The sequence below is a fragment of the Manis javanica genome, chromosome 4 (assembly GCF_040802235.1).
Source record: "Manis javanica isolate MJ-LG chromosome 4, MJ_LKY, whole genome shotgun sequence".
Taxonomy (NCBI): Eukaryota; Metazoa; Chordata; class Mammalia; order Pholidota; family Manidae; genus Manis; species Manis javanica.
Genome location: NC_133159.1, coordinates 132,493,264 through 132,516,247, shown reverse-complemented (window position 1 = coordinate 132,516,247; position 22,984 = coordinate 132,493,264). Strand labels below are relative to the sequence as shown.

Genomic DNA, 22,984 nt, shown 5'->3' with positions numbered 1-22,984 from the left:
TTTTAGAATGATTTTCTCTAGTTCATTGAAGAATGCTGTTGGTATTTTGATAGGAATTGCATTGAATCTATAGATTGCTTTATGCAGGATGGCCTTTTTGACAAAATTAATTCTTCCTATCCAGGAGCACAGGATGTGTTTCCATTTATTGGTATCTTTTTTAATTTCTCTTAAGAGTGTCTTGTAGTTTTCAGGGTATAGGTCTTTCACTTCCTTGGTTAGGTTTATTCCTAGGTATTTTATTCTTTTTGATGCAATTGTGAATGGAATTGTTTTCCTGATTTCTCTCTCTGTTAGTTCATTGTTAGTGTATAGGAATGCCACAGATTTCTGTGTATTAATTTTGTATCCTGCAACTTTGCTGAATTCAGATATTAGATCTAGTAGTTTTGGAGTGGATTCTTTAGGGTTTTTTATGTACAATGTCATGTCATCTGCAAACAGGGACAGTTTAACTTCTTCCTTGCCAATCTGGATGCCTTTTATTTCTTTGTGTTGTCTGATTGCCATGGCTAGGACCTCCAGAACTATGTTGAATAAAAGTGGGGAAAGTGGGCATCCTTGTCTTGTTCCTGATCTTAAAGGAAAAGCTTTCAGCTTCTCGCTGTTAAGTATGATGTTGGCTGTGGGTTTGTCATATATGGCCTTTATTATGTTGAGATACGTGCCCTCTATACCCATTTTGTTGAGAGTTTTTATCATGAATGGATGTTGAATTTTGTCAAATGCTTTTCAGCTTTATAGGGATGATCATGTGGTTTTTGTCCTTTTTGTTGATGTGGTGGATGATGTTGATGGATTTTCGAATGTTGTACCATCTTTGCATCCCTGGAATAAATCCTACTTGATCATGATGGATGATCTTTTTCATGTATTTTTTAATTTGGTTTGCTAATATTTTGTTGAGTATTTTTGCATCTATGTTCATCAGGGATATTGGTCTGTAATTTTCTTTTTTTGTGGTATCTTTGCCTGGTTTTGTTGGCCTCATAGAATGAGTTTGGAAGTATTCCCTCTTCTTCTACTCTTTGGAAAACTTTAAGAAGGATGGGTATTAGGTCTTCACTAAATGTTTGATAAAATTCAGGGGTAAAGCCATCTGGTCCAGGGGTTTTGTTCTTAGGTAGGTTTTTGATTACCAATTCAATTTCATTGCTGGTAATTGGTCTGTTCAGATTTTCTGTTTCTTCCTTGGTCAGCCTTGGAAGGTTGTATTTTTCTAGAAAGTTGTCCATTTCTTCTAGGTTATCCAGTTTCTTTCCCTCCTGCCAGTGAGCTGGGGTGGGGTAAGGGCTTGGGCCCCACTGGGCCACAGCTTTGGTACGTTACCCTGTTCCATGAGGTCTGCTCTTTTCTCCAGGTCTATGCAGTCTGGCGCAGTCCTCTTTCCTGTTGCTCTCTCAGGATTAGTTGTATTAATTATATTTTTGTATTATATGCGGTTTTAGGAGGAAGCCTCTGTCTCACCTCTCACGCTGCCATCTTTAATCCTCTCCAGGGAATCTTACTGCCCCAGAACCCCAGGCAGAGCTGTAGCTCCTTCATCTCCCTCCCACTGTGGGCCTCAGGAGACTTGTTTTGAACTGCAGGGTCACCCAGCTGGACTGAGTCCCCTACTGAGGCAGAGATCAAGGCTGTTGAAACAGTGCCTCCCACAGAGACACAACGGACTCTGCCCTACACCAATGGATCTTCTGCAAATGTGGGCCTGGAGTTGGATTGGGTGAGTTGGTTAATGAGCTAATTAGGCCTATTAACTTGTTCATTCGGGCAGAATTTTTTGAGCACCTAATATATGCCAGGCCCATGCTAGATGCTAGGAGGGCCACAGTTAGATTGGGAAGGGAAGGACTGGATTCTGATGAGGCAGGAGGAGGTGGGAGAGGTGGTGCTGGGTTTGCCACCCGTGGGGCTGCCGACAGACACCTGCCCTGAGTCATGCTGGTAACCAAAAGGTTCCCTAAATTGCAGCTTCCTCTCCAGTCAGACGGTGGGGTTTTGAGGATTAAGAGTGAGCAGAGCACTTGGCAGAGCACCTGGCACATCTGGCATGTGGCAAGCATTAGTAAAGTGTAGGTGTAATTTAGCGTCTGGGTGGGTGGGCTCGGCTGGGACTGGGCATCGGGACAGAAGGCCTGATGTGAGTGGTGCAGGAATCTAGGGCAGAGGGACTGGATGAGGTGAGGCTGGGTGGGACGGTTTGGGCTGGGTGAGTGGAATTCCTAGAGAGGAGGTCCTGGGAGCCTCTGCTGGAGCTGGGGCTGACTTACCTACTGGTTGGCACTGGATCTCCTCCTGGCTGAGAGAACATCGATGCAGGGGCACTGCTGTCCTGTTGCTTCTAGGGCTGGTGACCAGGAGCCTAAGAAGGGGGGGTGTTGAGCAAAGTTGAGCTGGTCAGTGATTCCCTTCTTCTCCCTGCCCACCCAGGCACAGTCTGCCCATTTCAGGCCCACAGGCTCACAGGGTCCCTGGAAAACTATGGAAGAAACTAGAGAAGGCAGGCAGGCTCCCAGCCCAGAAGAACAGACTCTGCATTACATGGGAAGCATTTGCTCAGCCTCTACCTTTGCACAACTCCAGGCAGGAAATGGTTAAATGCATCCCCTCCCTGCCTGCTGGCCCACTAGGGCAGAGACCAGGTGGCACTGGCGGTAAGTAGAGCCAATCTGCTCTTTGTTGGCAGTAGAGGGAACCAGGAAGCCGCCAGCAGCACAGTTTGCTCTGTTGGAGACAATTCAGGCTTCCTGAGGACCTGCCCCACCTGGCCTCAATGACCGTACTTCCTGAGAAGAGCACACTGGTGCCCCCGTCCTATAAGGCAGCCCCAGGAGATGTGATTTGCAATGGTAAATCTTGCCCTCCACCCTGGGCCAGGCGGGACAACAGAGTCCAGTGTCAGCCTGAGCATTGTCACTATCCACATTGCCCAGGGAGGATTGAGCTGCCCTGAGACAGGGAGTGAGCTCCTCACCCTAGGGGGTGTCAGTAGAGGTAGGGGGTACTGGGGAGGGAGCTGGAGGCTGGGCTTGGTACCAGTGAACCAAGTCCAAGGTCTTTATGCTGAGGGCGGTAGGAAGCCACAGAAGACTTAATAAAGAAGAAGTACACACAGTAGTCTGTACTTTCCAAAGGTCATGATGGGGCTACGGTGGATCGGGGGCAGGAAAGAGGACTGTCTACTTCCTCATCTCCCGTCACTCTGTCACAGTTATGAAGTAGATCATTCACTTATCTCCATGCTTTATGGAATGATCATAAAGTCTACCCCAGTTTGTGTGCCCCACACAACTAAGCCCACCCCCAAGCTGACTTCCACCCTCAGATACCAATCCTGTCAAGGTCACCAGGGGTCCACACATCACCAAATCCAATGGACACCTTTCTGTCCACATCTTCCTGAACCTCTCAGCAGCCCTGGACCTGAGTGACCATCTCCTCCTTGAAACACTTTCTTCTTGGTTTCCCCCTACCTCTCTCATTGCTCCTTCTCAGACTCCTTTGCTGTCTGCCTTCTGAATGTCACTAGCCTTGGTGCTTAGTCCTTGTTTTTCTTATCAGCACATTCTCTCTAGTGATTCCCTCCAATCCCATGGCTTCAATACACCTGTAAATAGTCTTCAACCCACCTTTACATCTGTGGTCCTAGTGTCCCTAGAAGCCAGACCAGCAGAGCCGTAGAAAGCAAAATGATGGCCACCCCAGAGATGTCCATGCCTGAATCCCAAGCACCTGTCAATATGCTATTTTTTATGGCAAAAGATTTGATTAGATCTATAGATTTGTTTAAGTCAGGGATCTTGAGATGGTGAGATTAGCCTGGATTATTTGGGTGGACCCTGTGCAATCACAAGGGTCCTCATAAGAGGAAGGCAGGAGAGTCAGAGTCAGAGAAAGAGTTGAACATGTTACACTGTTGGCTTTAAAGAGGAGGAAGGGGCTACGAGCTAAGGAATGTAGGCAGCCTCTAGAAGCTGGAAGAGGTGAGGAATCGAATTCCCCCTTGAGCCTCCAGGAGGAACCAACCCTTGATTTTAGCCCAGTTGGCACTTTTTGGATTTCTCTGGACCTCCAGGACTTTGAGATAATAAATTTGTGTTGTTTTAAGCATCTAATTTTGGGGTTATTTGTTACAGCAGCAATAGGAAACTAATACAATAACCAACTGTCCATCATCTAATAGGCATCTCAGACGTAAAATGTCCAAAACAGAACTCGGGGTCTTGTCCTCCCAACCTGTGCCGTTCTGTCTTCCTTCCAGCCATTGAAGGCACCATCAAACACTACATTCCAAAGCCTGGGGGCGTCTTTGCTTCATGTTCCTGCTCATCCCCTACATCAAGCCCATCAGCAAACCTTGTCGATTCTTCCTCCAGGAGAGCCATCTCTGCTCTCCACTTCCCTGCCATCTGGCCCCTCATCTTGCCTGGTCTATAGTAATAGCCTCCTGGTATCGACTCGTGTAATTTACATCATGTCACTCCCCTGCTTCAGGAGCCTCCCGTGTCCGCACCCCTTGCTGTAGCCCTCTCCACCTCCACTCCTCAAGGCTGGCTCATTTTCACCCCTTGGCCTGTCACCTTCTCATAAACGCTTTCTTTAACCAGCCCCACCTCATGACCCAGCTACTCTGCCTCAGGCCACCCTGTTTTATTTTCTTCTCAGAATGTGTCCCACCTGATAGTATCCTGTTTACCTGTTTACCATGCTCACTATCTGTCTCCCCAAGACTGTAAGTTACCTTGGGATCTTGTCTATCTTGTTCTCCCTGTTACCAGGGCCTAGAACAGTGCCTGGCATGGAGCAGAGTTTGGTAAATATTTGTTGAATGATGATTGAACAACACAGACAGCAGGTGAGGGGCTAATCTGGGGCAGGGCTGAGGGCTGGAGGCTGCGTGAGGCTGAGCTCTGCAGGCTCTGCAGCAGAGCTCCCAAATTAGGTCATCTGCTCAGCAACCCTGCCTCTGTCCCCAGCCTAAGCCCCAGCCCTGGGCTCCTACCTCATTCTCTGCTCTCCCACAGAGGTGGGCCCAGACCTAGGCTCCACCCAAGACCATGTTTTGGTGGGATAGGTGCAGGCCTAGAATAGCCTGGGCTCCTATTCCTCCCTCAGGCCTTTGCTGAAGCTGCTTCCTCTGCCTGCAATGCCTCCACTTCCTTTTCCTGTACCATAGTCATCACAAACACCAGCTCCTCAGGAAGCCTTCCCAAAAGCAATAACCTCATCTCCTCCAAGGCCTCCAGGTATTTGTTCCCACCTAGACTGAAATTTCCCAAGAGGCTACCATATACAGCTGCACAGGCTGTGCACTGCACAACCCAGGCTTGCCCTTCATATCCCGTCACACAATGCTATGGGCAGGGCCCAGTGTGAGTTGTCTCTACTGCCCATTCCTTTCCTTCATGGTAGGTGGTCTCTTGGGCTCCAGGTCTGTTGACTGAGAGGCTGACAAACTAAACATAACTGAACACACCTTAAGCTGACAGCCCCAGAGACTATTATACCTGGGGTGGGTGCGGCCTATCTCCTGCCTTTGGCCAGCTCTAACTGTCTCTGCTCTCAGAGTCTAGTCCCACACCTCCCAGGGGAGGCCATCTTTATGTTCCACTCCATTCCTCCTGCAGCAGCCAAGGCCGTGATGCTGCCAGCCCTGGCTGTTATATTTGGGGAGAAACAGCATGAGAGAATGAGAGCAGCATGTCACCCTCGCTCAGGAGCTCAGCCTGTTTCTCTGTTGCCCTGGGCAGCCAGCAGTGCGTTTCCTGCTCCGTGCAGCAGGCCCGTGGTCTCAGGTTCCATCATTTGTGGCAGGAACCCAGAAGTACCTCCCACCACATCCTCCCATGAGCCCCCCTCTGCTGCAGCAGGTGCTAAGGGAGGTTTTCATGAGCCCAGCTGGGCTCTTCTCCCACGTTTCGGCAGGCTCAGAGCTTCTGCTCTGGGGACTTCAAACTCCCCTCACCCACCATGTCCTTTCAGCATGGCTTCTGAGGGAGGGGAATTAAAGTCTGTCAGGCCTGGAGCTGGGGACGGCCCTGCTGGGGTATTGGTGGGAGTGGACAGGGCAGGAGCTGTCACAGACAACTCAGACTGAAACCTAACCTGTACCGGCATGTGGAGCAATCAGAACACTCAAGCATGGCAAAGTTGGAAAACTGAATGCTGACCCCATGCATAAGCTGTGATGCAGCAATTCCACTGCCAGCATGTGCCTGACGGAAGGAAGGGCACCCACCTGCGGGAAGAAAGTGCACGCAGGGCTATTTTAATGGCCTGGAAAACCACCCGAACAGCTGTCATCAGCACTGATCACACAGTGGACAACTCCAGCAACATGAATGGGCATCACTGTCTCAGGCAACATGAGGGACGAAATTCACAGACTGTACATGAGGGAGAGGAGCCTGACATAATAGAGCACATACTGTGTGCCTCATTTATAGTCATTTCAGGAACCGGCAGGACTCATCCACGGAGATGAGGTGGGAGCAGTGGTTAACTCCTGACAGGGGCTGTGCCTGGAAGGGAGCCCCTGGGCTATGGAGCTTACGCGAGGCTGGTAATGCTCTGCTTCTCCACCTGGATGCCACCTACGTAGGTGTTTCACTTCGTGCATATTCATGGAGCTGTACACTTAACGATGTATACATTTTTCTGTGTGACATATGTCAACACCATTCATCTTCCTGCAGCCAAAACCTTCCCGTCACCCTTCTCACCACCCCTCCCTGCTTCAAACCTTTCTGGCACCCCAAACCTTCAGGGCCTGGGTGAAAAGCACTGCCTGCCTCCCGGTCCCATTTCCTGCTATGCTCAGCTCCAGCTACCCAACGTTTCTCAGTTCCTTGACTTCGCCCCAGCCAGGTTTCTGACCACACTGTTCTTGGCCAGGACTTCCCCTCCCGTGTCTTCTCACTCCTACTCCTCCCCCAGGCCCTAGCGTGGATGCATATCCTCTGGCAGAAGGCTACCACGGCCTCTACGTCCCCAAAGTCCCCTGGACACCCCACTGGCAGTCATCGCTCCTCTTGTCATCAACTGGCTTGTCTGTTTCCTCCATGAGCCTGCGAGCTCCGTGCAGGCAGGGACTGCATCTCCTTCACTATCTTACCCCAAGACTGCCTGGCACTGAGTAGATGCTCCATAAATTCTTGCTGAATGAATGAATGGATTGGCCCTGCCCTCAACACTTAAATCTAATGGTCACCGGCCTCTTCACTTACAGTGAACCACAGTCCAGCAAGGGGTCCAAGCCTACTTGGCTGGTGGGGTGGTGGTCCAAGACCCAGAGCTATGAGGCTGTCTCAGGAGCCATCACTGTGCACCCACCCTCCACCAAACCGAGCTACTGCTCTGCTCAGCTGAGGGAGACATGGAGCTCTGCTCAGCCAGGAACCCTGGGCACCTCAACTGGCTCTGCCCCAAAGCCTGTCTGGATGCTGGGCTTGTGGCTCAAGTGCACTGGGTATGCAGGAAACCCTTGACCATGGTCCAGAAGTAAAGCAGCGGGGGTGAGGGCAGGAGGGAAACAGCCTGGGGCAGGACCTGAGAAAGCCCTAGGACCATCAAGAGCACAAGGGAAAGGGAAGATTGCTCTAGATTCAAAGACACTAAGGAGACACAAAAACCTGCAACCATGAACCTGGATGGGATCCAGGCTCTAAGAGTCATTGGGTGGCAACAGGAAAAAAAAACCTAAGACATGCTTCTACATAAGCACATCACCACCATCCCATATGATACCCATTTTACCTGCTTGCTTAGCGTCTGTCTCCCCTTAGCATAAGGATTTCTATCTGCTCACTGCTGCATCCCCAAGGCCTAGACCCATTGCAGGTGCTGCATATAGATATTTCCTGAGTGACTGACCATTGCGTATGTCATTCTACAACTTGCCTCTTTCACCTGATAACATGTCTCTAGGTAGATTCCAGTTAATAACCACTGCACCTACTTCATCCACTTTCCTCCGTGTTGGTATTGCATCATATGAGTCACAGCTTATTTCACCATTTTCCTAATGATGAACGGTTCCAGGCTTTCAGGCTTTCAAGCAGTGCTACAATAAATACCTCCACGTGTGCCTGAGAGTATCTCTAAGGTTGGTATCTGGGAGTGGAATGGCTGAGTCAAAGGCCCTGTGCACCTTTCACTTAACCAGGAATGGCAACATTGTTCTCCAAGGTGGTTACACTGACTTACCTTCCCACAAGTTCCTGTTTCATCACATCCTTACCAGCAAATTGTAATCAGACTTAAATTTTTTGGCTTATCTAATGGGACAAGTGGAATTTGAAAAACGTAAGGTAATGTTTACTGAGTTTTAATTTGGCCAGAAAGTGGGCTGTACCGTTTATGTGCATTAACTCATATAGCCTTTGCAACAAGCCTGTGAGGTAAGTAAATCTCCACCCCCACCATAGAGAGGAGAAACCGAGGCTTGGGATGGAGCTTCTTGCTACCCCAATGCACAGTGAAGCTGCCACTGACTCGTGGCTACCAGACTCCAGCCCACCTCTGAACCACAGCCCCTCCTCCTGCCTCTTATTTTCCATTTTTCTTTGTTCTTTTTTGTCACTGTCAAAAAATCTCTATTCTGAGCATGTGTTACTTTTGTAAGAGACAAAAGAGCCTTAATAAACTTTGTTTTTAAACAATTTTAAGGCTGTCCTCTGACCCCTATCAGTGAAGGGAGAGGTCAGGGTGAGAGAGCGGCAGGGTCTGGGTGGACCAGCCAGGGCTCACAGCCTCTCCCCTGGACACAGTGAAGGGAGGCTGTCCCCAGACTGGGTGGTAGGGTGCCAAGGCCTTCCTGGGGGCCTTCTCTGTTCCCTGGATGCCCCCTCAACCCTCACGCCTGAGTCTGCCAGGCCCCACTCACCAGGTCTGGTTGGTGCTGGGGTCATGGTGCAGAAGGGAGCTGAGCACGTAGGGCGCACCATCCTCAGGGGTCACCCAGGTCCAGGCCACGTCCACGTTGAAGGTGGCCAGGGGAGCCAGGCCTGTGAGAAGAGGAACATCTAGCAAAAGAAGTACCTGTTGGGGTCGAGGCTGGCCTTTTTCCTGCCATTATGCTGTCCAGTCCCCATTCTGAAAATGAGCAAAGCAAGATTCCCGAGGATCTTTTTCCCATGGGTATAGGCCAAGAACCCAGGTATGTCTGACCCAGAGCCCTTCATCCTCCTACTAAACCAAACTGTGTCAGCACCAAGGCCCCCTCCTCCAGGAAGCCTTCTATGCTTTTCTCCCTAGAAGCACTTCCTACCTTCCCACCTTCTCACACCTCCCGATGTAGACCTTCTGCACCTGTCGTGTAGCAAACACTCATCACCATGTCTTGTACCAAAGCTAAAATAGACAATGTGCCCCAGGGAGAGGGTCTATGTTTCCCAAATCAAGGGACCCAAGAGAAAACATATGTCCTCCAAAATACCTTCACATGAATGTTTATAGCAGCTTTATTTGTGATCGTCCCAAACTGGAAAAACCATAAATGTACATCAACTGGGGATGGGATAAATTAACTGTAGGGTAACCATAAGCAAATATTGAACTCTGGTTGATATGTGTGCTGAAATGTTTAGGGATGAAGTGTACCAATGTCTGCCATTTACTTTGAAATGAAATGAAACATAGGATGGATGCATGGATGGATATATAGAGAGGGAGATCAATATGTGGGGATGCATATATATATATATACATATATTTAAAAATAAAAATGTGTAATAATGCAAATATAACAAAATGATGATTGTCAAATCTGAGTATGGTATGTGGTTGTCCACCGAATAATTTTTTCAGCTTTTCTGTACGTTTGACATTTTTCATTACACATTTTTTGGGGAAAATTAATTTTGGCAGATTGCCCCCCAGAGGCTGCCAGATCATACTCCGATGACAGAATGGTGGAAGGCCAGTTTCCTCACAGCATTCCTTGAGCTGTGTGCAGACTTTTCATCCTTGTTTTAAAAGATATCTCATCATTTTGCTCCAAAACTTATTTTCAAATAATGAGTGAAGTCAAGCCCCTTATTATAAATGTTTACTGCATATATGTTCATTTTATGATGTATTTGCTTTCTTATTAATTTATAAGAACTTTTGAATCCAAAACAAATTATCAGTATGTTACTGTTTCTCACTTCAGCTGTTTGATTGGTATATTTTCTCCCACACCTACATTTTTTTTCATGTAGCTATTTTTCCCTTATAACTCTTGAGTTTTGTGTCATGCTTCCCCATTCAGAGATTTTTTTTCAATTTGCTCATGTGTTCCTCTATAATTTTTTGCTTGTTTCACTTCTTATACTTAAATATTTGAGCCATCTGGACTTTATTTTTATATATGGAGTAAAATAGGGATCCAGCTTTACTTCTTCTCCCCACAAATGAAATAGTCTCAACATTATTCTTCAATAGTTCTTCTTATCCCATAGATCTGAAATACCACCTTTATCATTCTCACAATTTTCAAATGCATTTGTGCTGGTGGGAGCAGAACTGTCGGGACTCAGTTCTGCTCCACTGACTTCATTAGTCTTCTGACCTTTCTCTTCCAAGACTGTTCCCTCTTGATACATCCTCTCCAAACCAGCAGCCAGAATTTTTAAAAGCATGGTCTGACCATGCGAATCCATGGCTAAAAATTCTAATGTATTACAGAAAAAAGGCAAGGTGAAGTTCAGTGTACAGACTTATCTGTTCTATTACTGTTCAATTAACAACTTTTTGCCACAATGTTTCTTGAAAACTAGAGTGCTTTTTTGGTGAACATTCCGCTTTTCTGATGGCATAATAACTTTTTCATCCCTAAATACACCAAATAAACATGCTACAAGGAATGACATTCTGACATCACACTTTCAAGCAAAAACACACTCACCAATTTACTTACTACAACAGTTTCTAGCCCAACAATATCATAGGAAGGCTAAACACATTTGCATTGCCTACCATGTTCGGAAACCCCAAAGGCTTTGTTTTGCACATGAATGCCAATGGCGAGGGCTGAAGGGTGGCATCTTCTATGACCCTGCAGTCTGTTGAATGCACAGGCTGTTTCCATATGTTTTGCATTGCTTTCAGGTTTAGTATTTATTTTGCCCTCAAGGTATTTTTCTGGGCTATAACTTTATCTTTAAAGGTAGTTTGAGTGCCAGATAGCCACAAATGCCCAAAAGACTGAAGACATGGTGAAGAAATGGTGCAGAAAGAAAAATGTATCTCCTCAGTTATGATTCCTTCCCACCAGTCCTCCACCACCCACCATTAAGAGACTTCATTTCCAGCTTTAACAAGGACAATAAACCTTCATTACATAAGTTGTATATGTAAATTATATTTTTATACCTAAATCATTGTTTTTTAAATATAAATTTGTTTTGTTGGCTAATTAATACATTTTTCCACTAGTAGAAATTGTTTGGATATTGAGTTGGATGGAATGCATCATAATTTTTGCATTGAAATTGATGGAAATTAATGGCTTTTCACCTAGCAGAAGAGATTTTAGGAACAAATTAAAATAATTGGGCAAAAGATAGGTTTCTAGCTTATGTTATCTTTTATATATGGAGAAGAAATGGACCCAATGAAATATGTTGTCCTTCATTTGCCAGAAAGATATAACAATGTAAAATCTGTCTGTATTGAATAACATCACTTCAAAATATATAAAGCAAAAGTGACTAAATTAAAAGGAAAAATACAAAAATCCACAACCAGAGTGGGAGACTTTAATGCTTAACAAATATTCATATTAGCAAAAGCTGACAAAAAAAATCAGTAAGGATACAGATCTGAACAACACAGTTAACAAGGTCAATCTAAGTGACTGACAGAACACTGTACACTACAATAGTAAAATAAACATTTTTTCAAATGCATATGAAACATTTATCAAAATTGACCATGTCCTGGGGCATAAACAAGCTTCAATAAATTTCAATGGACTGAAATAATTCATAATATGTTCTCTGACTATAGCAGAGTTAAACTAGAAATCAGTAACTAAAAACAAAAAAATCTGAGCTTCTTGGAAATTAAGCAGTGCACTTCTAAACAACCTAGAGTCCAAAATGAAATCACAATGGAAATTTTAAAATATTTTTAATGGAATGAGAATTAAGATATGACAAATGAACACTTGTGGAAAACAGTGAAGGCAGTACTTATAGAAAATTTTTGTACAGCCTTAAATGCATACGTTGTAAAGGAAGGAAGGCTAAAAACCAATTATCTAAGCTTCTATCACAAGAAGGTAAAAGAACAGCAAATCAAACACAAAGAAAGTACAGGAAGGAATAAAGATATGAGCATTTATCAGTGAAACAGAAAACCTGCAGTAGAGAAAATCAGCAAAGCTAAAGTCTGTTTTTAAAAGGATTACTGAAACTGATAAGTCCTTAGCAGCACAGATCAAGGAAAAAAAAGAGAGAGAAGACCTAGATCACCAATATGAGTGAAAGAGGACATCAGAATTGATTCTAAGGCATTTAAGAAATAGTAAGAGAGAGTATATACAACTTTCATTGCCAGTGAACTTGACAATTTAGGTGAAATGAACACATTTCTTGAAATAAAAACATGTCAAAACTGACAAAAGAAGTGAAATCTGAATAATCCTAAATCAAAAAATTGAATCCATTATTAAAACCTTAGGAAGAACTCCAGGCCCAGATGGCTTCACTGAGAGACTCTTCCAAGCATTTAAAGAAATACCAATCTTATACAAACTGTTGCAGAGAACAGAAAATGAGAGAACACGTTTCAGTCACTTTATGGGGCCAGCATAACACTGATACTAAGATCTGACAAGAGCAATATGCGAAAGGAAATCTGATGATTTCTCTCTTGAACATAAATGCAAAAATCCCAGATAAAATATTAACAAATCAAATCCAGTAATATATAAAAAGCATAATACATCACAACCAAGCAGAGTTTATTTCAGAAATACAAATGGTATGACATTTGAAAATGATCAATTTACTCATCACATTAATAGAAAATAAAAGGAGAAAATTACATGATCATGATGATAGATGCAGAAAGAGACATTTAATAAAATCCAATACTGATTTGTGATTAAAATTCATAGCAAACTAGAAATAGAAGAGAATTTCTTCAATCTGATCAAGATCCACAAAAAACTTCAGCAAACATTCATTCTTACAGGTGAGTTATTGAAAGTTTTCCCCCTAAAATCAGGAATGAGACAGGATGTCCACTCTCATCACTTCTATTCAACATTTTATTGCTGGTGTTAGAGCAGTAAGAAAAGAAAAAAATACAGAGCATAACGATTAAAAAGGAAAAAATAAAACTGTCATAATTTACAGATTGAATCTATGTCTGTGGATTCGATAGTTTGTAAAATCTAACAGATTCACAGATAAACACTGAGAATCAGTAAGTGTCTTTAGCAAGGCCACTAAATATAGAGGCAATATGCAAAGAACCACTGTACTTTTATATACTATCAATGATCAAAAAGAAAATAAAAAAATTTTTAAGTTGCCATTAGCATTAGACAAAAATTTTAAATACTTTAAAGTAAACCTAAAGATATACAAAACCTCTACACTGAAAACTATAAAAGGTGGGAAAAGTTAAAGAAGATCTACATAAATGGAGGAATAGATCATGTTCATGAACTGGAGGACTCAGTATCATCAGTTATCACTATATTGATCTATAGCTTCAATCCAATCAAATTCAAAATCCAGCACATTACTGGGGGAAGGGGGGTACTAACAAGCCAACTTAAAAACTTATGTGAGGCAGAGAAAGACAAGTGCCAAATGATTTCACTCATATGTGGAGTATAAGAACAAAAGAAAACTGAAGGAACAAAACAGCAGCAGAAGCGCAGAACCCAAGAACGGAGTAACAGTTACCAAAGGGAAAGGGACTGGGGAGGATGGGTGGGAAGGGAGGGATAAGGGTGGGAAAAAAGAAAGGGGGCATTACGATTAGCATGTATAGTGTGGGGGGGGCGCATGGGGAGGGCTGTGCAACACAGAGAAGACAAGTAGTGATTTTACAGCATCTTACTATGCTGATGGACAGTGACTGTGAATGGGTATGTGGGGGGGACTTGGTGAAGGGGGGAGCCTAGTAAACATAATGTCCTTCATGTAATTGTAGATTAATGATACCAAAATAAAAAATAAAAAATAAAAAAACTTATGTGAAAGTTCACAGGGCAAAAATAATCAAGGCACCCTTGAGGGAGAATAAAAAACCTATAGGACTTGATAATGTACATTATCATTTATCAAGCCATTATAAAGACATAGTCAAGACAGAATTTTACTGGACATAAATATACAAGGATATATACAAGATAGACAAAGAGACCAATGGAACAGAGTCCAAGCAACATATGATCACCTGATTTATGACAAACAATGGAATAGTGACAGTCTGGAATAGTGAGGGAAGTATGATGTTTTATATAAATGGTGCTGGGTCACTTAGAAATCAATACTGAAAAAGAATTAATCTTAATTAATTTCACACCATACACAAAAAATCGGTTCTTAATGGCAGATTTAAAATGTGGATTTAGATATCTAAATGTGAAAAATAAAACAATAGAGCCTTTAAGAGAAAACAATGGACCTTGTGGTAGATAAGTATTTTTTAAACAGGACACAAAAACCACTAACCATAAAGGAAAAAAATTGATAAATTGATATGATAGACCAATATAATAGACTAATAAACTGATATGAAAGAAATGATAAACTGAACTTCATTAAACTGAAGAACCTCTGTTTATCAAAAGACACCACTGAGAGAGTAAGGAGGCAAGTCACGGAGATATCTGTGACACAAATACATGACAAAAGATTCACATCAGAATGTGTTAAAAAAAATCCTACAGTTCAAAAGGACAAAAGCATATAGGCTAACAGAAAAAGGTATTACACAAAAGAGATTATCCAAATGTCTAGTAAGCATATGAAAAGGCACTCTTTAGACTTCAGAAAAGGCAAACTAAAACTTCCATGTAATATCACTATACAACTACCAGAATGGCTAAAATAAAGAAGATAATACCAAAAAAAAAAAAAAAGAAGACAATACCAAGTGTTGGCACAGTGATGTGGAATAACTAAAACTCAAATACTTCTGGTGGACATGTAAGTTGGTATAACTCCTTTAGAAAATCATTTGTCCATATCAACTAAAGCTGAGCATATATATAACTCAATAAGCTAGCAATTCTGTTTAGGCATATATCCAACAGAAATGTGTCCCTATGTCCATGAAAAGACATATACAAGAATCTTCATAGCTTCACTATTCATAACACCAAACTAGAACAACCCAAATATCCATCAACAATAGAAAGGATAAATAAATTATGGTATAATTACCAATGGAGTACCCTACAGCAATGAAAACACTCTACAATAAGGCAGATGGAGCTCATAAACACAATGTTGAGCAAAAGATGCCAGGAACAAAACAGAACATACTGTATAATTCCATTTAATCAAAGTTTAAATCAGGTAAACTAATCTATGGTATTAGAAGTCAGAGAGTGGTTACCCTTGGGGGTAAGGTAATGGCTGGAGGGATCCCCAAGGGTACTTCTGTGATGTTGGTAATATTCCATTTCTTAGAATGGATTTAGTGACATGGATTTTATTTAATTTGAAAATTCGCTGATTTGAATTTGTCTATTTTTCTGTAAGTTCCTTCAAAAAAGCATTTACATTTTAAAATTGCAAGTGTTTGAAACACACTGAATATAAAAATTCCATGATTTCAAAATGTTATTAAAGAGAGAGAAAGAAACAAAAACAAAAGAAATCAAAACACTGCATGTGTCACCACTGCAAGTAATGAGGGTACCATCCCCTTGCTCTGAAAATTGACCATTAAAGGGAAAGTATTAAACAATGTTCTTTCCTTTCTTTTATGAACTACATTTCATAGTCACCAAAGAGTCCTATTTGATGTGGGAGGCACAACAGAATCATAAAAATACAATTTTGCAACCCATGATACAATAATTAATTCAGGTCACAATCACCAATGGCTGAAAAAAATAGATATTAAGTTTAATAAAGAACTTTAAAATTAGACTGACAGCCCCTGAGCCCACTAGTCAATCTTAGCTTCTGCACGAGTGCCTCAGGCATATATGCCTCCTAGTGTGACACCCGAAGAAGGATACAGGGGCCTGAGACTTTGCATTGCTGACAAGCTCGCAAGTGTTGCCCATGTTGCTGACCCTCAGGCCACATTCTGAGTAGCAAGTCTTTAAAATACTTCTGCAAATGAAACAAATGGGAAGGGGGATAAATGGAGGAAGTAGGGCAAAATCCCCATAATTGTTCAGTGTATGCTCGCCACAAAGTTAAACCTTAATTTAGTGAAGCTATTACCACTAATTTCCAGGTTTGGGGAAAGTTAAGGGACAGAAGGACAAATCACACCAAGAGGAAGCAAACACACAAATCCTGAATGAAGATGGTTTACAAGACACCTGACCAAGCTCTACGGTAAAGCAAAGGCTTGAAAACAACACACAAAAGACAGTCTCTTCAATAAATGGTGCTGGGAAAACTGGACAATGACATCCAAGAGAATGAAACTAGATCACTGTCTTACGCCATACACAAAAGTAAACTCTAAATGGATTAAAGCCCCAAATGTAAGACATGAAAACATAAAACTCTTATAAGAAAACATGGGCAAGTATCTTATGAACATTAACATGAAAATTTTTTTTCTGGATTTGTCTCCCTGGGCAAGGGAAATGAAAGCAAAAATAAACTACATTAAGCTTAAAAGCTTCTTTCTGCACAGCAAAGAAAACCCTCAACAGAACAAAAAGACAGCCTACTGCATGGGAGAATATACTTGCAAATGATAATCTGTTAAGGGGCTAATATCCAAATTATATAAAGAGCTCATATAACTATACACCAATAATAATAATAATCCAATTTTAAAAAATGGGCAGAGGACCTAAATAGGTATTTTTCCAAAGGACACATACAGATGGCCAACAAGCATGTGAAAAGATGCTCAACATCTCTAATCATCAGGGAAACACAAATCAGAAAACCACAATAAGCTATCACCTCATACCAGTCAGAATGGCTACCATCCAAAAGATAAGAAATAACAAGTGTTGGTCAGGATATGGAGAAAAGGGAACCTCCTACACTGTTAGTGGGGATGAAAATTGGTGCAGCCACTGTGGAAAACAGTATGGACGTTCCTCAAAAAAATAAAAATAGAAATACCATATGACCCAGCAATTCCACTTCTGGGAATTTACTCAAAGAAAACAAAATCACTAATTTGAAAAGATATGTGCACACCTATGTTCACTACAGTATTCTTTACAATAGCAAAGATATGGAAGCAACCAAAATGTCTGTCAATAGATGAATGGATAAAAATGTCATACATATACACAATGAAATATTATTCAGCCATACAAAAGGAAATTTTGCTATTTGCAACAACATGGAAGGACCTAGAGGGTATCATGCTAAGTGAAGTAAGCCAGGCAGAGAAAGACAAACACCATGATTTTAGTTATATGTGTAATCTAAAAAACAAAACAAAACAAAAAGACCCATAACTATCAACAAAAGATTGTTGGTTAACAGGGGGAATGAAGTAGGGGGATGGGTGAAATAGGTGAAGGGGATGGGGATAAAGAGATACAAACTGCAAATTGTAAAATAGTCATAGGAATGGAAGCAAAACAGAGACTATAACCAATAATATTGTAATATTATGTATAATTATATATTATATATAATTTTACGTAATATTATATATAATTATCCCATGACATGTGGGACTCCCAGTTTCCTCCCATGGGCTTTTGCTTAGAACAGTCCCCAACTCGCCACTCCCCCTTCTTCTACAAAAGAGCCTCCTCTCCTTTGTTCTCTGGACTTGGTCGTGGTTTTTGCCTTAGCTCACTTGTTCTGAGTTGCAATTCTTTGCTTTTCCTCAATAAACCCACTGTGCTGGTAAAATACTGACAGCTTTATTTTTATGGCCAACAATGATACCACAGAATTATTGTTAATTTTGTTAGGTGATAAAAACACTATGGTTGTGTAAGAAAATATCCACATACTTCAGAAATGCAGACTAATGTTCCATATGTAGGAGTGAAATGACATGATGTTTGGGATTGCCTTAAAATAATGCCTAAAAATTAACGTGCAGAGAATATATTCATAAATGACAGATCCGATAAAGGGTTGACATCCAAAATATATAAAGAGCTCACACACCTCAACAAACAAAAAGCAAATAATTCAATTTAAAAATGGTCAACAAAGCTGAACAGACAATTCTCCAGAGAAGAAATTCAGATGGCCAACAGACACATGAAAAGATGCTCCACATCACTAGTCATCAGAGAAATGCAAATTAAAACCACAATGAGATATCACCTCACACCAGTAAGGATGGCCACCATCCAAAAGACAAACAATAACAAATGCTGGTGAGGACATGGAGAAAGGGGACCCTCCTACACTGCTGGTGGGAATGTAAACTAGTTCAACCATTGTGAAAAGCAGTATGGAGGTTCCTCAAAAAACTAAAAATAGAAATACCATTTGACCCAGGAATTCCACTCCTAGGAATTTACCCTAAGAATGCAGCAGCCCAGTTTGAAAAAGGCAAATGCACCCCTACGTTTATCGCAGCACTATTCACAATAGCCAAGAAATGGAAGCAACCTAAGTGTCCATCAGTAGATGAATGGATAAAGAAGATGTGGTACATATACACAATGGAATATTATTCAGCCATAAGGAGAAGACAAATCCTACCATTTGCAACAACATGGATGGAACTAAAGGGTATTATGCTCAGTGAAATAAGCCAGGCAGAGAAAGACAAGTATCAAATGATTTCACTCATCTGTGGAGTATAAGAACAAAGGAAAAACTGAAGGAACAGAACAGCAGCAGCAGACTCACAGAACCCAAGAATGGACTAACAGTTACCAAAGGGAAAAGGACTGGGGAGGACGGATGGGAAGGGAGGGATAAGGGGGGGGGGGGGGAAGAAAGGTGGCATTATGATTAGCATGTATAATGTGGGGGGGTGCACAGGGAGGGCTGTGCAACACAGAGAAGACAAGTAGTGATTCCACAGCATCTTACTACACTGATGGACAATAACTGCAATGGGGAATGTGGGGCGAACTTGGTGATGGGGGGAGTCTAGTAAACATAATGTTCCTCATGTAATTGTAGTAATGATACCAAAAAAAAAATTCTCATCTCCAAGTGGTCATCTATTAATGGCCAATCTTCCAGTAAAAAAAAATGAATGTGCAAATGACTCTTTGAGGAAGATGCAGTGGCAGCTGCAGAGAATCCCAGGAACAAGTTGGTCCAGAAGCCACAGCTGTGGCTGCAAAGACACCATGGAACCAGCCTTGGCGATTCACTGACTTATAATTCCTCTCGCCAGCTGCAATGTAAGTAAAATCTTTGGAGAAGGTATGTGCCAACTTGGTATGAGGGGCAAAGGAAAGGAATCTCAAAGCGGACAGCCGAAGTTCAGATGCCTACCAAGACTCAGAATCAACCCCAAGAAAAACTCCTCGGGCTAAAGGCTCTAAGACATGGGATCATTTTCAGATGAGAGCCCAGAGGGGACTCGCAGACTTGTACAGTCCTGAGACTGTTAAGCTGGTTACTCCCTTCAGTATCGAGCTAGGAGTCCAGATTGAAGTCACCACTGCATATGCTTAAATGAACCTTTTAATAAATTGATTATCAGTTGTTAAAAAGAAAAAAGAAACCTGCAAATGAATCACCCAAGTCCCTTGTTAAAATGCAGATTCTGATTCAGTAATCAGGGAGTTGGGCTGAGACTCAAGTTCTGGTCCCCAAACCACCTCCTGGGCAGCAAGGCTTTACAATACTTTGCTAAAGGAAACAAAAAGAGACACTGAAATGAATGCAGCACTTGTAGCCAAACCTTGGGAACTGTGTAACCTGGGGGGTTGGGTATATTGGGTTTATAATGGTTATTTTCTTTACTTTTGTATGTGTTTAAAATGTTGTTAAAAACCAACCCACTGAAGGCTGTAGGAGGAGATGCTGGGTGAGGGCTGGGAGGGCAGTGTCTGTCCCTTTCGCTCTGAGTTCCCAGGCCCTCTCCCTGAGCCTGGCACAAAGCAGGCATCTGCACTTTATTCCTTCCCCTTTACACCTCTCCCTTGCCTGGTGTGAATCGTGGTGACATGCAAAAATGCGCAATACAATAAGACAAAACTTGTTTTAAACAATGGGGCAGGTGGGGGTGGGGTGGGGAAAGGACAGGAAGAAAGCCATAGAAAAAGGGGGGGGGGGAATGGAGGGACACAAACCCAGAAGCAGGCTAATATAATAGCAAACCTGTAACCTGTGTACCAACAAGCGTAGCACTTTCTATCACAGACCCCACTTTTGGCTCTGAACACAGCACTGGCACACAGTAGGCACTTCATATTTTTTGAGTAAAGGCATAAACGAATGAACTTCCTGAAGCCAGTACAGGGATGAAAATGATCAGTTATACCATTTACAATGTCCCCAAATTTGGAAAAACAAAAACTATTCTGGTGAAGCAGAAAAAAAAAGTACACCAGAAAAAATTTCCCTGAGGGTTCTACAAGAACACTACATGAACAAACCCGCACTCCAAATTACCTGGAGCTGTTATTCCTGTCCTCCCACCATCCTCCCAAAGTATAATGCAGAAAATGTAACCAGACCATGAGCTCTAGGGGGCCAGGGGACTTTGAGAATCTGAGAAAAGCATCAGAACCCTCCCCAGTCCCCCAAGTGCATGTCTGTACAGATCTCACCCTGCAGCTATCGCTGGTCTCCTCCTCACATTTTGCTGTCTCCAAGAGGCCTTCCTTACCTCCCGACCCCCTCCTGGGCACTCTGTACCCCCACCCATAAGACTTTGGTTACAATCTGAAATCACCTTGCTCATTTCCTAGTTTACTTATTGTCTGTGACTGTCCCCCACTCCCTGCCCACCTCAGTGAGCCTCTGGAGGGCAAAGACTGTGCATCTGCCTCGTACATGGAATCATCCCAAGGCCTGGGATGGTGGCTACACTTGGTAGGTGCTGGATGAATAAAGCGGGCTCCCAGATGCCCATCAGCCAACCCTCAAGGGTTCCAGATCAAGACTCCAGATGGGGAAGGGGGATCACCATCCTCCTTGAATGCAGAGCTCAGAGAAGGGATGGCTGGGATGGAGTTTGGACACAGACCGCCCACTTCATGCTCAGCTCTGTTTATTGGTCAGCCGGGCTGGGGTAAGAGTTGGCAGGGCTGGGCATCAGCAAACTGCCTCAGAAAGAATGAAAAAGTGAGAACTACCAGCTTCTTATGAGGTGTGAGTGGAAGGCCTCCTTTCTCCTTTTTGACAGTGTAACTTAACAGACCTGATTTGAAACCCCTGAGATGATGCCAGTCTCCTCACCTGGGCATCTGTGGCATCTCCCTGCCCAGCCCAACGCCCTTATCCCCAAACAGGTCTGCCCCAGCCACAGGGAGCCCTCTATCCCCCAGCCCCTGCACACCACCTGCACTCCCCACCTCTGGGTCTTTGCACAAGCCATTCCCTCTGCTCAGCGTGACCTCCTCTCTCCCACCTCTCCCCCATCTTTGGGGGCCCTCAGGCACTCCCTGCCCCAGAGGCCAGTTGAGATTCTCCACCACAGGAACTCCCTGTCCCTGAGCCCCCTCAGCCCCTGTGGTGTCTCTGCCTGGCTCTGACTAAATCCTGTCTGGGTCAGAGTAATCTGTAAGTAAGTCTCTCTCCCCAAAACCATGATCAGATCTGAGTCATCTGTGACACCCCTCCCAACCACAAGGCCCAGCTCAGCACAGGGCCAGGCCCTGAAGAGGTGTCCTGGAAAGGTCAGAGTGGGCAGAGATTCCTGTTCTCACCCCACCCCACCCCCTTTTGCTTTTTTCAACTGAGAGGTCTCGGTGCATAATCCCTGGGGGCACCCCCTGGGAGCACCTGCCTTCTTCCAAGACATTGTACTGGGTGTTGAGGCTCAGAGACGCAGAGCAATTTGCCCATGGCCCATCAGCAAATTGAATATTTGTGTCTGGGGCCCAGGTCTGCCTAATTCTAAAGCCCTTAGTAAAAGCTGGAGGCACTGAGGAGTTGGTAAACAGAGATCAGGGTCACAAATGGCTTGAGGAAGGTGGGCATAGCTCCCTGTTGTGCCCTCAGCTCACGGATAGGGCCGAGCTCTAAGTTAGAGGGCCAGTAATTAGGTCTGCGAGACCCTCCTGAGGAGGCAGTGTGGCCTGAGGATGTGCAGAGTGGTCACTCTCCTCGCTGTGCTGCCCCAGTCACAGCAGGAACCCTGGGATCGGCCAGGCATGGGCCACTTTGCTGGAGCAGACTCCCTCCAGGCCTCCGGCATTCTACCTTTGCTTGGGCTGTAAAGGTAAGGGTAACCCTTCCCTTCCCACTTCCCTCCAAGGCTCAGAGAAAATACCAGGAGATAGGCCTGAGCACACATCTTCACTGTGCCTTCAAGTCTGAAGGACCCTGGCTTGCCGCCTCACCATAGCTTCCCCATCTGATACGGGCTGTGAGAAGCAAATGAGCAATGCTCCCCAGCATCCCCTAAGCCAGAGGCTCAGTGCATGAGCGCCGGTGCTGGAGTGTTTGTAACCACAAAGCAAAGGGCTGTCACGTTCTCTCCGACAGCCTTGCCTCCTTTTCAAGCCCCCCTCGCTTGCTGTCAGACATGAGAGCCCAGCTGAACCAGTGTCTGTCACCACACCGCCCACAGGGCCACCTCCCCCAGGCTGTCGCCAGACACACAGGCCTGCTGAGTCAGAATAAGACCCTCCCTCCATCCTGTCAGCTACCACTGCCTCCCCCTCCACCCCCTCTCCCTCATCACAGTGGGCATTTTAAATGCACACTCTCACAGCACT

The 22,984-nt window shown here is 43.7% G+C and overlaps 1 protein-coding gene across 4 annotated transcripts in view; it reads right to left on the bottom strand.

Moving 5' to 3' along the window:
* ITGAE (integrin subunit alpha E) overlaps positions 1-22,984 on the bottom strand; it is a 51,724-nt gene that overhangs the window by 24,769 nt on the left and 3,971 nt on the right. For all 4 annotated transcript variants that reach the window (XM_037022849.2, XM_017671610.3, XM_073235000.1 and 1 more), the window contains 2 exons: positions 8,885-9,005; positions 2,271-2,362 (listed from right to left, as the gene is read on the bottom strand). In XM_037022849.2, coding sequence (XP_036878744.2) covers positions 2,271-2,362; positions 8,885-9,005 — 213 coding nt within the window. Of the gene's footprint in view, positions 1-2,270; positions 2,363-8,884; positions 9,006-22,984 lie in introns of those variants that run through there.